Below are 17,090 nucleotides of genomic sequence, written 5' to 3'. Positions count from 1 at the left end.
CAACCTTTGCGCAAGTGGCTACGAGCAACTCCAGGTCATCTTGTGACAAAGTAACTGTTGTGAATCATCCAACCTCTTCCATCTTCGTGTTTCAGATTTAGGCAATGTTTTCACAAACGACATCAAATTTGATCTTGTTTGAAAGCAAGGAAGGTGGTGCACTGGCTAGGTGGCTCCGATGTTGATCGTAAGAAGACGAGGACCCTGATGCTGTAAATGAGCCTGCATGATAAAAATAAGAACTGGGAGAAGAGAATGTTAGTGATCGGACCAGAGAGGGGTCCTCGGTGTAGACACTTCGACGCTCAAGTCAAGCAAGGAGCTAAAGAAAGGAGTCAAGAATAGTGATGTTGAGCAGTAAACTCTCTTAGCCTCGCATACCTACAAATATCAATGCATTGCTAAAATAGGACCAACTATTCTAACATTCTGATAACTTTCTTGAAATAGACCCACCATTTCTGTGCTATGCAGGGTAGAAGCTTCTGCCATATGACCATGGAGCATATCCCCTTAATTTCCTGACAACGGTTACACAAGATGTCAAAAATGAATATTAGGTCGTTGAGCTGATGAACCCTTACTGCGCTTGGCTGATATACCGACCAGGACCCCTCCAATGTCTGGTCAGACTCCACACTCAAATGGGGTTTGGTCGGCTGAGGAATGTTGAGCATTCTGAGGACTCGGGGATCCGATCAAACAAGAGGTCCGAACGGTTGGACTGGACTCAGGATTCCGTCTAGTTGGGAAGACTCGGGGATTTGATCGGACTAGAACGGCTCAGGATTCCGTCGAGCCAAGAGGACTCGAGGATTCGATCGGACAAGAGGTTCGATCGGCTGGACTTAGCTTGAGATTCCTTCCAGCCGAGAGGACTCAGGGATCCGATCGGACTAGAGGTCTGATCGGCTAGAATCAGCGAGGGATTCCATCGAGTGGGGATGACTCGAGGATCTGTACAGTCAACAAGTCCTATCGGCTGGACTTGGCTCGGGATTTCGTCGAGCCGGGAGAACTCAGGGATTCGATCAGACTAGAGGTCTAATCGACTAGAATCGACTCGGGATTCCGTTTAGCCATGAGGACTTGAGGATTCGATCAGACAAGAGGTCCGATTGGCTAGACTTGGCTCGGGATTCCATTGAGTCGGGAGGACTTGGGGATCCAATCAGATAAAAGGTCCAATCGACTGAACTCGGCTCAGGATTTTGTCGAGCCGGGAGGACTCGAGATTCGATCAGACTAGAGGTCGGATCGGCTAGAATCAATTTAGGAATCTATCATGCCGAGAGGCCTCGGGGATTTGATCAGATAAGAGGTCCGATCGATTGAACTGTTCGACCGAGCCGTACACCTCTACCAATCTTGAGTATTAATCCTTCTATAATTTTGACCACTATATAAGATAATTTTTTTTACTTCAGGATCTTACTTTATTCACCGTATTAATTATAGTTTGGTTTTTTTTTTTTCTTTCCTTTAACTTTGTTTTAATTGTAGATATACGTGTGTTTTTGAAAAGAAAAAATCTAAAGAGTTAATTTTTGAAAAAACAAAAAATCAGAACAAAACTAAAAAAGTAAAATAAAGCATACGGTGGGCCCTCAAGTCCATTTCAAGAATCTATTGGATTCCAACGGAGTAGAAAGGGAATGTATGTGGTGGGCGGCAAAGATCAAGCTTCCGATTCACTTTCCCATCACCACCAGTGCCACTTCCATCACATCTCGCCTTTATATAAAAAAATTTGGAAGGAAAGCATCAGTTGAAAATGTGACCTCAAAACAAAATATTCAATAACTATTAATTTATTTATTATTAGTAAACATATTAATTTCATTTTTGAAAATTGATATTGTTAATTCGGTGCCTACTATTTTGGTTAAATTCTATAGTTTGAAAACGACACGATTATATGATTTATATTAGGTATGAAAATTTGTGGAAGTTTATATAAATTTGAAACAAAAATTTCATGGGCCGTCGGAAGCCGCCGTCTTCTCCTCCATCGACCATCGGCCCCCACTCCCCAGTGTCTGCCCCCAGAGAGCACCCATCAGCGTCCGCCCACTTGCCCCACGCCAGATTTACGCAAAAAGGGGCAGCAGCGATGGATGCGTACGTCAACGGATGCTTCCTTCCCCGGCGAGCCAGCCCAACCAACGAGAGACGACCGAGACGACGACGCGTGGGTCCTTCCGCCTTGTGCTCCTCGTCCCTCCTCCATTGGCCCCCCCAACCCCACCCCACACCCACCTTTCTGCCACGACTAGATTACAGAGGCCGCACTACTAGTAGTAGTACCACCACCAAGTGTTTGCCATATTACCCCTGTGAAACTCCATCTCCTCCCGTTTTCCATACCGTTCTTCCCCCTTCTCCTTCCTCCGATTTCCGGTTGCTTTCTTCCCCCGGATTGGACCTGGAGTTGTTTATTTATTAGCGCACGTACGGCTTGCGCAGGAGTCGCTGGAGAATTTAATATTGGCAAAAGGCGGTTTTTTTACTGGGTATTTCCGTTGTTTGGTGCTATATGATCCTTGGCAGCGGCTGGGATGCCAACGCCGGTTGATAACGCGCTTACTTGCCTTGCGGCCGAAGCCGCTGCCGCACTCAACGACGCCGTTGGTGTCGCCCGTCGCCGCGCGCACGCCCAGACCACCTCCCTCCATGTTGTTTACGCCCTTCTTGTCTCTTCTTCCTCCTCTTCTGGCGGAGGAGGTCCGAACGGTGGCGAATCGGTTGCTGCGTGTTCGATTCTGCGTGATGCGCTGTCGCGGGCACGGAGCTCGGCGTACTCTCCAAGGCTGCAGTTCAAGGCTCTGGAACACTGTTTCGGGCTGGCGCTCGAGCGGCTGCCATCGACTTCTACGACGACGAGTCGTCAGGCGGCGGAGGGGGCCGAGGAGCCGCCGGTCTCGAACTCACTCATGGCGGCGATTAAGCGATCGCAGGCGAACCAGCGAAGGAACCCTGACTCGTTCCACTTTTATCAGCAGCAGCAGAGCGCTGCCGCACCCGGGAGTGCATCGTCGTTCTCTGGTGTGAAGGTGGAGCTCCAGCATCTAGTGCTCGCGATCTTGGATGACCCCGTGGTGAGCCGGGTGTTTGGAGATGCCGGGTTTTGCAGCACGGACATAAAGCTCGCTATCCTCCGCCCTCCGCCGCCCATCCTCCGCTTCCCCCGTGCGGCCAGGTGCCCGCCGCTGTTCCTATGTAATTTCTCGTCGGGGGATGGATTCGAGGCGACGCTTACCTCCGGGCGGTTCGTTTTCCCCTTCGATGCAGCAACACAGCTCTGCTCCGACAGCAGCGAGGAAAACTGCCGGAGAATAGGGGAGATCCTTACCCGAAAGATGAGCGGACGGAACCCTATGCTGGTCGGTATAGGCGCTGGTGAGGCAGCTAGAGACTTTGCCCAGGCCATCAAACGGCAGAATTGGGTGATTCTGCCGCCGGAGCTCCGTGGAATAAAGTTTTTGAGCATTGAAAAGGAGGTGGCCGAGCTTGGAAACTGTGGCTTCGAGCAGTTGACGATTGCTACTCAATTGGAGGAGTTGAATGAGAAGCCAGAGTCGTCAGGGGTGGTCTTGAACATTGGGGATTTGAAAGGAATTGTGGAAGTCAGCGTTGAATGCCATGAACAGGAAAGCTGCTTGGTTTTGGAGCTCACGAGATTGTTGGAAGTCTACCATGGGAGGTTATGGTTGATGGGATGGTCGGCAACATATGAGACATACATGAAGTTCTTATCCAAGCATCTGATGCTCGATAAAGATTGGGATCTGCAGTTGTTGCCAATCACTTCGGTTTGTACTTCGATCGGTGGATCCATTCCTAGATCTCCAAGGTAGGTGAATTTACTATGTAGTTCCTAATTCCATTTTCAAATCTTTATTGGTAGCCACAGTGATAGATTGAGTCTTTCTTTCAATTTGAAACTGAACGTGCATCTCCATTTATTCTTCGTCTGTATTGTTATTGTTAATATCACTAGGAATAACTTCTCATATGGCCCTTTTTGGTCCTATAAGTTCGAGATTAACATGCTAAACCCATAGATTTGTATATATTTAATTGTTGCATACATGTCTTATACATTCCTATGATGTTTCATTCATTAAAGGAACTTTAGATGCATAGCCACATTAAGATACCCATTAACAGAAAAGTAACTTTTAGTTTATGATTGCCACTGATGTGAACTAATTTGTCTTTAGATAACAGATCTGTAGGTAGAAAACAAATATTAGTATCTTTAGGAAGGACAAATAGAGGTGTGCGCACACACCCGCACGTCCAAGAATGCAACATTTACCAATGATGTTTCATGTGTTCAAAGACAGTCACAGTTCATTCCTCGACTGTCCACACACATCCAAACATTTTCTTCCATAACTGAGCTAACAAGACAATAAACAGGCTGTGAAGAAGTTTGTTCATTAACTATTCATGAACTTTATTCATAAACACTAAAAAGATAAGCTCATGAGTGTTCAAAACATATTTATCTGTTTTCATGAGTTTAGAAATCAGTTTTTTTACACCTTCATATAGTGATTATAAGCTTCTTGAAAGATTGGTTAGTCACTACCTAACTCTCATCACTGACATCTCTATTTATTGACAATTGAAATTGCATTGCCAGTTCATTTTAAGCATAAAGCAAAGGGAGCTTCATTGTGCAGTTTCCTTAAATTCATATTTTGTTGTGGTATCATTTGAATAGCACTCTGAAAGAACAAACAGCATTGATACTTACATGACAGGCCCTTATCTGCTCTATCCATCTTCGTTAGGAGTAATATTGTTTTACCATCTGATAGTGCACTTATTGCTTTGTGACCTAAAGGTCACTGGTTTGAACAACCTCTTGCAAAAAGTAAAGTAAGGCTACATGCAATAGATCCTTCCCCGGGACCCCGCATGGCGGGAGCTTCGTGCACTGAGCTGTCCTTTTTTATCTAATAGTGCACTTACTATATTGTTATCCATAAACTCAATTTCCAATGGGTCAAATTCCATTATCACCATTGCCTTTTCTTTTGCATTGTGTTGTTTGAAAAGTTTTCTGGCTTTAGGCAGTTGTGCCATTCTTTCATCAACTGACTTTATAGGATATCGTCCTAGTTCTGTATGTTGTACTATTTTTTTCATACCTTATGATTTTTTTATTTGATCTACACAATACACAGATATCATCATCAGTTGCTTTAATTAATCTCATAATCCTTTAGTAATGTCAATGCTTTCACTTCCGATAACCTCAATTATTGGAATATCAATAATGTCTTAATCATGCTACAGCTTGGAGTCATTTGTTCCATTAGGAGGGGTTTCCCCCACGACATATGAGTCAAAAGGCCTGTTCAGCAGTGTGTATCCATCGATGTTCCACTATGAGCCTTGTTATGATTATGGCAAGTACGAACATGAATCTGTAAATATTAACAACCATCCAGCTTCAGTTGATGATAAAGAATATGGGAACATGCCCTTTTGGTTACGCAAAGCCTCTAAGGTTAACTTGAATGATGAAGAAGATGCAACAAAGGTGAGTCTTCTAATAATTCCATTTATTTTTTTAGCTCTAGTAGTAAATTTAAATAACTTGCGTTGTCACTTCAAATGATTCACAAGGTTATGTTGAACCACATATGGCTCCATGTTTACCCTTGTGTAAAATGTGGCAGCAAATGCATGTTAATTCATTTTCTTCTTTGGGAAGAAGTCATGAGTTCTTTCATTTCAGGCTAAAGATGATAAGACAGTTCTGAATGCTAAACCTCTTAATCTTCACAAAATGTGGAATGATAGTTGCCGATGTTTCCATTCTGATTACCTAAAAACCAATATGGAAGATTTTCCTGCTGTTTGTTGTGTTTTTGACACAGAGAAGTCTTGCAATGAGAATTTGGAAAATCCTGATGATGCTCCAAGACGAAAAGGGTTTGAAATTTCATTTCCTATTGGTGTATGCACAAACAAAATCACCATTGGTGATGATAGTATGTCTGTGCCTTCACTTATGGAACTGGGAAATAAGGATTTGTTGTCAAAATTTCCAGACAGACTTTCAAGAAGTGAAGAATTTCAGAGAGACAGCTTCCTTTCTCACCAAGATGATGGTCATACTTCACCTTCCTCTGTAACATCAGTGATAACAGATTTGGTTTTGGGAACTCGTCATGAGCCTATTAACGATAATGATAGTCCTGCTTTTCAACTACAAAAAGATAATTCTGAGTTCTCTGGTTGTTTACTGTCCATGAAGCTTCAATTGGTCGACGAAAATGGATTAGAACTACAAAAAGGTCATTCCAAGTTGACTAGTTGTTTGCCGACAAGTAAAGTTGATATGGTCGAAGGAAATAACCTAGATTTTCCTGTTGAATCCTTTTCTGGCTCTGCCCATCAAGATTACCAAACAAAGAGTACCCATCCCTTTGTTCCAACTCGCTTATTCTCACAGAGCTCAACTGATTGCATTTCTGTATATGATAAACCCCCACTCATCTCATCAGGTACACATCAGGCACTTGACTCCAGTAGTTATAAACTATTTTATACTAGTCTCATGAAAAAGGTTGGCCGTCAAGAAGCAGCAGTGAGTGCTGTTAGTCAAGCTATAATCTCCTACAAGAATGGCCAAAGGCGTCGCGGAGCAATCCTGAGAGGAGATATTTGGCTTAATTTTCATGGTCCAGATAAGATTGGAAAGAGGAAAATGGCAATGGCTCTTGCAGAAATGTTATATGGAAGCAAAGAAAACTTTGTGTGCATTGACCTAAGTTGCCATGATGGTATTCCCCATCCCAGAACCATCTTTTTGCAGCAGGATGTCAAGGGAAATGGCCACTTTAGAGGAAAAATGAATGTTGATTATATCGCTGAAGAGCTAAGCAGGAAACCACAGTCTGTTGTATTCCTTGAAAATGTGGATAAAGCTGACTTGCTTGCTCAGAACAGCTTATCTCAGGCTATCCGAACTGGCAAGTTTCCTGATTCTCACGGAAGGCAATTTAGTATCAATAATGTTGTATTTGTCTTGGCTTCCTCAATCACTCAAGGTCAAACCTCTGATAGGAAAGATTGCACTAGTTTTTCTGAGGATTCTATTTTGGCTGCTTGCTCTTGGCAGATGAAAATCCACTTAGAACCTTCTCAAGAGGCTACTAATAGCTCAAGAACTAATAAGCCCCCCTTTGCGACAATTCCAAAATTCAGGAGGTATCAAGTATACCTAAATTCACACTCGCTTTCTGTAAGTAAGCGCAAGTTGAATGTCTCTGATGGCTGCAAGACCCAGTATGGAACTTTGATGCCCGCGAAAAGGGTGTTCAAAACTGTAAAACCTTTCTTAGACCTGAATCTGTCTGTGCAAGAGCTGGAAGCCTATGATGACGATTCCACTGGTCATGAAGGTCTCAGTTTGGAATTTTCTAATGGATGGATGGAAGACTTGCTCAACCTAGTAGACGTGGTGGTGGACTTCAAGCCCATTGATTTTGATGCCCTTGTCGATAGCATATTGGGGGACATAAGCAATATCTTTCATGGTGTTTTTGGCTCAGATTGCTTGTTGGAGATAGATCCCAAGGCTATGGCAGAGATAATCGCAGCAGCGACATGGTCATCAGAAAACAAAGGAGCTTTGAATGATTGGCTCGATCAAGTTCTTGGTAGGAGTTTCACTGAGGCAAGGTGCAGGTACAACCTGTCGGATCACAGTACTCTCAGACTTGTTGCTTGTGAAAATGCATTTGTTGAGAAGCATGCACCTGGAATCCTTCTTCCTTCAACAATTATCCTAAATTAACAATTCATAGATTGCAATAACTGTATAATTTAGTATCAGTTAATAATTTGTGAAATAGCTGAATGTCATTAGTCCCATTGCTTCTGTGCGAGATTGTCAGATTAGCTTGTATTGTGTAAATCCAATAGTTTGGAGTTAAGGAAAGTTTGTTGTAGTTGCTCTGATAAATTAAAATAATTTTATTAAATCATTTAAAGTTTGTGGTTTTTTATATGACGTAAAATCATCTTTTAAAGGTTTTGACCAAGTGAAAATAATTTTAAGTAAATTGAAATAATTCTAACTAATGTTTTAACTATAACTAAAATTATAAAAAAGATCTGATTTTTCCTTCTTTGCTACTTTTGAGCCACGTGCGTCGCACATGGGACAATGATGGCATCTCATGGAAACTCCAAATTAGTCCCCTAAATCAGATGGCAAAATATCTTTTGGGACGGATCGGACGGTAGATCCTGATCCGCATATGAATTCTCCATGCGTCCCTTCGAAACGTTTGCCTTTATATATCCTAAAACCTAAACCCTAATCATTCTACAATTTTCTCGTCCTCCTTGTGCAATCGGAATTCCATGGCGAGCGACTCACCCGATCACGAGGACGTGGCAGCGGCTGTCGGCGAGGACGAGGACACCGGCGCCCAGATCGCTCCCATCGTTGCCCTTGCGGAGGTCGCTGTCACTACTGGCGAGGAGGAAGAGGACGTCCTACTCGACCTGTAAATATTCCCTTCTACATGAACTCGTTTCGTCTGTGTAGTTTGTTTGTATACCGTTCTCATGCTACTAGACGCTGACCGAATCAGAAAGGCGAAACTTTATCGGTTCGATAAAGACGGAAACCAGTGGAAGGAGCGGGGTACGGGGAGCGTCAAATTATTGAAGCACCAGGGGACCGGAAAGGTTCGGCTAGTTATGCGCCAGGCCAAGACCCTCAAGATTTGCGCTAACCATCTCGGTGAAAACTCGTTCGCTACTCGATTTTTTGTTCTTTGCTATTGAAAGATCAAATGATGTCAATTTTTTTTTTGGGGGGAAATCTTCTGTATCAGTTGTTCCGTCGATCAAACTTCAAGAGCATGCGGGAAGCGACAAGTCGTGTGTTTGGCACGCATCAGATTTTGCTGACGGGGAGTTGAAAGAGGAGCTGTTCTGCATTCGTTTTGGTTCAGTAGAAAGTGAGTATTTTTTTTTTCTCCCGTAAAGAATTACTGTTCAGCATAGCCTGGTACTTGTACTTTATGCCAACTGTTTATGTTTGCTACAAATAAAATATACCCATTTATTCTTTTGGTTACATGTTCCATTTTAGTCTCAGAAATTTTAGCACTTTTTCATTTAATTTCCAAATGATTCGCTGTTATCTAGGATTAATGTCATTATTTTTAGACATTTTATGCTCTTTTCCCATAAGTGGATGTTACTTGTAACTTGTTACTCCATTGACTTGGACACCTTTTTCATATCATGGTCTTGTTGAGTTGACTTTGTTGATTTTGTAGAAGGTGGTGAGTGTGCTCAAGAATTAAATAGTGAAATAATCCTTTCCAATTGAGTTGCATACTTTGAATGCTTACATATATTGGAGTCTGTGTGACATTTAATAATTGTTTTTTTTACTATTCTAATTCACCTGATGGAAAATATGAGCTATTCTTTAACGAATCCCCCTTCATTGAACAAAATAATTTTTTGGGATGATTGAATAAGAAATGACAAAATTATATAGACAAATTACTATTGGGCACAACTTTTTTGAAAGTTAAAACTATTTTTGAATTCTTCAATGTGATTGATTGTTCAATTCAATGGTTTAGGATGGATGATCATAAGGTGAAATTTGACAAACATGGCAAACTTATAGCATATTAGCATCTACCTTCAACATGTCTAGAAACTTATAACCCAGTTGCAAGGAGCTTGCTTTGTGATCAATTTGCTAACCAGTTCTAAACACGTTCGGTGGTTGTGGAAGCCAGAATCGTTATTTTTAAGGATGTGGAAATACAAAATTAGGCCTACCAACAAGTTTGGATTGTACATTATTAGAATTGACCCCATAAGCAATTGCAATTAGAAAATATGAGAATAGATAATTATGAGTTTTATGAAGCCCAATCAGTAAGGTTGTAAAGTTTATTATAATTAAATTATACTAAAGCACATTCATATCGAGATGTAGAATGTTATTTGGATATGCTTAATTATATGCTAACAACTAATTTAAATTTATGATATTTAGTAATACATATATCATTAAACAAGCCCAATGCATAATATGATAACACATTTACCAGCATGTCAAAACTGGCAAATACTGATAATTCAGTTGAGGTCGATCAGTCTTACTTGAGGTACATCTGATATCTTCCTAGAAATCAGGCATCTCAAGAAAATTGTCAAAAAGTTGAAATTTGAATAAATTTGCTAGAAATAAGTTATTTTTCTAGTTTGTTGATGAGGTGGGTTGAATTGTGTTGAGTTGAAATAATTTTGGAGACATGACCAATCTAGTAGATTTTTCACAATCCCAGCTTGAACCTAGAAATGTGGATGAACTGGTTCTAGAGATTTTTCATCTCTCGTTTGAATTCAACCATAAGTTTAAAATTTCATAGCTTAAAATTGTTTATGCGCTTAACCATTGCTTGTTCAACTTCACCGTCGTTTGCTATCTCTCACTTACTATTTATCTCGGTTATCCATGCAAAGCAAAAACAGGCTGTGAACAATGCTCAATTTTCTGGTCTCTTTCCACCATTTGTCACGTTGTGATTTCTATGGTTTACTCATTCACTGCAGACTGCAAGAAATTCATGGAGACGGTTGAAGGCATCACTGAGTCCACCGGAGACGTCGAAGAAAAAAGTAGCGAGGAAGTGTCTGATGCCGTTGGACAGTTGAGCACATTAAGCGTGGATGACACCAAAGCTGAAAAGGGTTCTGAAAAAACAGCAGAAAAAACAGGAACAGAGACCAAAGCGGAGGCACCTTCTGAAGATTGATCTCTCTTGATTAGTAGAATATCAGAGTTACTATTTTGGTCTGTTTTGTAGTTTGTTCAACGATGCGATTTATCAGTGTCATTGTGTGTCAAGTCATTGGTTTTTTGGTTTGCTTTTGACGTTAGTGATGGATTTTCCCTTGTATTAGCGAGCAATGTATGACGTCTTTTTGAGTTTGGTTTGAGACAATCAGAATGGTTTCACTAAAATTTTGAGATAGATTAATGTATTTTAAATAAGCTTCAGGTACCTTATTATTTTCACCCTTTTGAAATTCATGAACCAGTCGTTTCCTTCTTCTCGTGTCATGTCGATGTTGTCGCATGCCCATTTGCAGTCAACGATTGTTTGCTTGCGGGTCCCTTCACTCGTCGATCATGATACACTGATAAGGAACAAATATATATATATATATATATATATATTTTGATCAAGGTAGTTATATGCGATTTTTTTTTATTTCGTTTTATTGCTAGCTAATTAAATTCATTTATTTTACTGAATCTGCATTGGATTTTAAAATCATGGGCTAACTTTTCATTTTAAAATAGTATGGAAAAGTAAATTGTCATTATAAATGTTGTAAGATTATTCAAATAAATGCCAATGAGAAATATATAGATAATTTTTTTCACATATCCATTCATTTTCTGCTACACTTTGGAGGCAAATATATAATGAATATTATATTTATATCCCTTTTGTTATATTAATATTAAATGACCCACCTAACTCAATTTTCATAGTTAATGGTAGGTGTTATAATACTAATGATGTTATAATCAATATAAGTGAGTGTTAATCAATATTTTAATAAGGTTCAATTCTTTGAACATTGTTAATGAGCGATTTTATAAAAGTAAAAAATTAAGAAAATTAATTTTAAGTATAAAGAATAAAAATTCATAAATAATAAGGGTTAATATTAAAATAAATATAAATGTGTGAAAGTTATTAATATAATAAGTATATGACATATAAACTCTATATTTTGGAAGGAGGTGATATATATTAATCTTCAAACTAATATGAATACCTTTACTAGTTGATAATAAAATTTGTTTTGAGTCAAAACAAAATTTATAAATTCAGGCACCTGAGAAGATGAGCAGATAGTAGAATGCACATAGATTTCTAAACAGAGACTTGAGATAATTAGTTATCCAAATCTTCACTCGTTTAATTTTATATTTTGAACCTCTTGTATACTTATATCAAATCACATTAATTATTATTATTTGAGAAAAATATCTTTAACCCCTCTATTTTCTATCAAGCAGCATTTTATCCTTCTATATTTTAAAAATAACATTTAACCTCCTTGGACCAAAGTTAAACGTGAACAAAATTTGTAAAAGATAATTATATCCTTATCTTTTTGATATATATTTTTTTTTGATAATCTTCAAAGGAAAAAATAATATTAAATTATTAATAATTTAAGTCCACTTCTATTTCCTTTGTTGATATCTAAATTAATTCTAGATAATTTAATGTCTTCAATATTGATATTTTCAACATGTGTATGACTATTGATTTACTAATTAAAATTAATAAATTATATGTAATCTTCAATAATATATAAAGATTAATACTTAATTATTTGAATAAAATAAAATTAATTAGTTTAAAATGTTTATTTTTGTCGGCCCGGCTGCTCAGCCTTCGAATACAATATATAATATGTTGAATAAGTGAATGAAGAAGAAATGGAAGAGGAAAGATACTCCATTGTGAATGAGACTTTAGTCATACATTGAAAGTTTCAATGCATTTTTGTTGATTTATATTAATTCATATACATTGAGGATGTAAATAAATGCATGGGGAGAGACTCTTTTTCACACGTGGGTATGCAGGCGGGTGCAAATCCAGGGCACGAATTACACTGAACCAAGTTGACTTGTGTGTGAGCGCGACCTGCGCACACGAATGTCGGACCGATCGAGGCAAAATTTGCCCAAAGTGGAACAACCAATATTTTACCATGTAAATCTTTTGCTACTGTGAAACAAATGCATTAAATTCGAGATTAATGCAGAATAAAACCGACCAAGTAATAATAAGTGAAACAGTGGTTGTTTCATTGCACGGCTAATAATGACCATTAAAATGATTAACTCTGGCCATTGATCCGAGCTCCTATATAAGGAGGCTCCGATCATAGGCAGAGTACACACAGCAAGCAAAGCAAAGGCTCTCCATTTTTCTTCCTCCTTTATCGTGCAGCTCTTGCTCGACGGAGTGCCCGTGGTAGCATTCGGGTACCACTCAGCTCGCCGTGACCACCAGTGCTTGGTCGAATTCACGGTCGGTCGTTGTATCCCGGGAAACAGACGACCCTTGTAAGCTTCAAAGCACAGCGGGAGGTGGGCGAATCTGTTTCAAGGAAACTGCGACTCGCAGATCTCGGTCAGCTCGCCCAGTCGGTCTCTTTGTCAGACCGACAGACTTCTCTGCCCGCTCGGGATCTTCGCCCGGCCTGTCAGCTCGCCCGGTCAGCCAGTCTCTTTGACAGCCCGACCTGTCTGCTTCACTCGGCCTGTCTGCTCAACCCAACCGACCTCTCTGATAGCCTGACATGTCTGCTTCACTCAGTCTGTCTGCTCGACCCGGCCAACCTCTCTGACAGTCCGACCTGTCTACTTCGATCGGTATTAGTCTGTCTGCTCGACCCGACCGACCTCTCTGATAGCACGACCTGTCTACTTTGATCGGTCTGTCTGATCACCCGGCTGACCTCTCTGACAGCCTGATTTGTCTGCTTCGACCGGCCTGCCTGCCGCCCGGTCTGTCTGCTCGACCCGACCAACCTCTCTTGCTCGGCATGTCTGTCTCGTCCGACCGATCTCTTTGGTCGGATGCTCTGCTCACTTAGTCACTCTGAGGTTGACACTTGGATAAAAATCAGCCCCTGCTGGCAGCCTGAGATTACCTGTTTAGGTCAGTTCAACTGTAAGTTAAATTTAAATTCTGTGTAATTTTTAAATTTAACTAAGTCACCTAAAAATCTCCGACAACAGATTGTAATCCAACATAATAATTATTTTCTTTACTTCCCTACAAATTTAAAATTTTAGATCCATCTCTGTTCACAATTATCTAAGATTCCATGAAAATAGGTGAAGGTATAATTTTTTTTTCTTACGCGAAGGTAAACTTTCTTCGTCTTCTTCAAGCTCTTTTGCTTTCTCATACATGCACATGAGTCTCACATCTCAATTCATCACTGATTTGATCGTCAAAGAGGATAACACCGACAATACCAATCCTGAACTGACAAGCTTTACTTTGCAGGACATTGAGAGGGGATGCACCGACAAACCAACATCAACCACATATCCGAGCGAGTGATGAAGGGCACAATTACTAAATGCTTCTATATTTTTTTTGTCCTTTTATGTATATTTTCTCCCTGTATACACAATTGATCCAACTAATCAATAATTAAAGAATTATTTTTCACGTCAATTCAATATATTTTTTCCGCTTAATATTATCAAAAAAAATCAAAATCTTATGGACATAATTATTTTTTATAATTTTTTTCACATTTGACGTCAAAGGAGGGTTAAGTGTTATTTTTTAAAATACAGGAGTAAAATATAATTTGATAGAAAATAGAGGGGGTTAAAGGTATTTTTCCTTATTATTTAAATAAATTTATTCTAGTCTGCACGGAGAGAAAAATTTTATCACATAAACTTATTTAAAAAAATGATCACACCTAAACTTATCAAGTCCCTATGCAAATGTTGAATGAATATGACAAATAATTCAATTATCTAACCAAAGTAGTTTTGTTAAGAATTGTCACATATGATTTACAACCTATTAATTAATTACATGACTTTTATAATTGCAATTAATCTGGATACATAGACCTTAAATATATATGCCATGCAAATTACATAAACATTTATGATGTAAACAAGAGTTAATTGAGATTACTTAAGAAAAAAAAATTCCATATTATCACAATTATTATACTGGAAATTAACAAAAGTATTTACTACCGACCATTTAATTCTAACCACAAGGAATGCACAATAAAATCAAAGGCAAATTTAAGGACCAGTCATCAAGTCAATCTTCTTCTCAACAAATGCATGCCATTTAATTAATATTTCTACTGTACATACAGGTGATTAAATCTATGCATAATCCTGTCATACAATATATAAATGGAAATTAAGAGAGAAAATAATTAAACAAGTTCAAGTACCAAACATCTCACTACATTAGGATCATGCAGTCAGATCCACAGTACTCGATCATCAAGCTCTGATTAATTAATTGATCTTTTTCTTCTAACCTGCTGCTCCTTGGCATGCATCATGTTTCCAGTCATGAAGAAGAACTAAACAAAGAGAGTGAAGACTTCCTATCTGTTGCTGACTCATCTCCAAAGGTTTTGGGTCTTTTATCCTTCCTTGATAATCCAATACTCAGAGATAAAGTGAGATCGGGCTCTTGGCTTCCTTGTTGAACATTTTGACTGAGAGTTTCTCTGTCTGTTTTGGAGCTTGGATTTGAAGGTACCATGCCATTTGCCAAATCATAATATCTTATTAATCCATTAGCAGCTGTTGCAGTAGCAGCATCACTCATGGCCTTTCTGAGGATTTGGTTTTGGAATACCCAATGTGATCTGTGGTTGCTCCAAGGAAACTCATCTGATCTGCAGATTATAATGAAAAAAGAGGGAATTTTCAATAGTCATGGTAATTCATTGATCATTAAATTTAATCAGAATTAAGCTGATTTTAAGTATACCTCCAATTAGTGTTATTACAAGTGTCCAATAATGTTGGAAACTTGTTGAGACTGTACACATGTTGCTCACTGCTTTCCACCATTGTTTGTGGATGCTCCATGACTGAAACAAGTAATCGATCATGATTTGTCAATCTATATCCTAAACCCTATTGATCAATAATTACAAAAAGAATGGATATATACCGTGACCAGAATCATCCATCTTCTTACTTCTGTACATCTGTAAACAAATAAGTGATTTATCACGACAAATTAAGGTGCAAAATCTTAAGCTCATATCCGTCTTGATAATCAAAGAACTCAAACCTGGAGGTGACTCTTGATATGAGCTATGCTGAGTCCCTTCACATTCATCAGCTGAAGTACCAGCTTTGGTGTTGCTTCTGCTTATTAATTAACAAGATGGGATCAGAGAGAGATGGATTGAACAGCTTTAGATCAAGAAACCGAAGAGCTTTTTCTATCGATCGATCGATCAATTGAAGAGATCTAACTCACTGGCTTTGCCACCAAGCCTCTTGACTGCACGAACGAAGCAAAGGTGCAATTCCGGCGTCCACCGAAGCCTAGGGTTCTTTGATCTGACGTATTGGCGCACTCCTCTCATCCTCTGGTCCCGATCACTCTCCTCGACGGTGCTATTGCTCGAGCTCCCTCCATTTCCTCCTCCTCCTTCTTCGCCGGGGCTAGTAGATGCGTCCTTCCCACTACTTGCCATGGCAGCTCCAGCCAAAGAAAATTTTCCCTTCCTCTTCTCCTATCTATAACCTTGCTTCTTTGATTGACTTATCTTGTTTAGGAGAGAAGGGAATTAAATGAAGTGAGGTAATCAGGCAGCTAAAATTCCATGGTTCGCGAGACAGGTGGATTGAACAAAACCTAACCCTAGCACAAGGAGACAACCATTTCTTTTGTTTGTGTGTGAAAGAAGGTTTAGATTACGTATACATGGTTGTGTCAAGATTAACCAGAGCTGATGGATGATGCAAATGTGTGATCATGCATGCGTATATTAATACATTATAGATTTTAGAATCAAATGGTGGATCGAACAATATTATTCAAGAATTCTTACTATTATTATATACACAACTACCATGGAATGGATGTGGAAGTGGAGGAGAAAGGGGTTAATTAGCAATTACTCGGAGACTCTTTTTCTTCTCTGGTGAGCTGTCGGTGAGGAAGACGTCGAACCAGTCACAAAGTTTCTTGAATCACGGAATTGTATTAAATTCGATCCCCCCTCTCTCTCTCTATCAAACACACACGGTGTGATGAGTTGGGTTCAACAAAATCTAGAGGAGAGAGAGAGGCAGTGTCCTTGTTGTACACCACCAATATCATCGACCAACTAACTAGATATATAGTTGTTGACCTCATCGAATTGAATGCACGTGGCTGATCATTGTAACGCAGACCTCTCCTAAAAGAGTGTGGCCAAATCTATAAACTCGATCGATCTTGAATTCTTGATCAAGAATT

General features: G+C 39.4%; 3 protein-coding genes across 3 annotated transcripts; 2 read left to right on the top strand and 1 right to left on the bottom strand.

The window, feature by feature from the left end:
* The first annotated feature begins 2,058 nt into the window (after positions 1-2,058).
* On the top strand, positions 2,059-8,012 carry LOC122053022 (protein DWARF 53-like). Its single transcript, XM_042614845.1, has 3 exons — positions 2,059-3,853; positions 5,311-5,557; positions 5,756-8,012. Exons 1-3 carry the CDS (start codon positions 2,559-2,561, stop codon positions 7,820-7,822), a joined length of 3,609 nt encoding a protein of 1,202 aa, XP_042470779.1. The 5' UTR covers positions 2,059-2,558; the 3' UTR covers positions 7,823-8,012.
* A 333-nt stretch (positions 8,013-8,345) lies between these two features.
* Positions 8,346-11,089, top strand: LOC122053021 (ran-binding protein 1 homolog a-like). Its single transcript, XM_042614843.1, has 4 exons — positions 8,346-8,540; positions 8,628-8,779; positions 8,874-8,999; positions 10,624-11,089. Exons 1-4 carry the CDS (start codon positions 8,395-8,397, stop codon positions 10,824-10,826), a joined length of 627 nt encoding a protein of 208 aa, XP_042470777.1. The 5' UTR covers positions 8,346-8,394; the 3' UTR covers positions 10,827-11,089.
* A 3,852-nt stretch (positions 11,090-14,941) lies between these two features.
* LOC122054191 (probable transcription factor KAN4) lies at positions 14,942-16,499 on the bottom strand. Its single transcript, XM_042616001.1, has 5 exons — positions 16,104-16,499; positions 15,912-15,988; positions 15,789-15,825; positions 15,603-15,705; positions 14,942-15,507 (listed from the first exon to the last, which is right to left on the bottom strand). The coding sequence occupies exons 1-5, from the start codon at positions 16,321-16,323 to the stop codon at positions 15,174-15,176; spliced, it is 771 nt and encodes a 256-aa protein (XP_042471935.1). The 5' UTR covers positions 16,324-16,499; the 3' UTR covers positions 14,942-15,173.
* Positions 16,500-17,090: the final 591 nt, after the last annotated feature.

The sequence above is a fragment of the Zingiber officinale genome, chromosome 3A (assembly GCF_018446385.1).
Source record: "Zingiber officinale cultivar Zhangliang chromosome 3A, Zo_v1.1, whole genome shotgun sequence".
In the NCBI taxonomy this organism is placed as follows: Eukaryota; Viridiplantae; Streptophyta; class Magnoliopsida; order Zingiberales; family Zingiberaceae; genus Zingiber; species Zingiber officinale.
The sequence above is the reverse complement of the archived record's forward strand: the minus strand, read 5'-3'. Positions and strand labels throughout refer to the sequence as shown.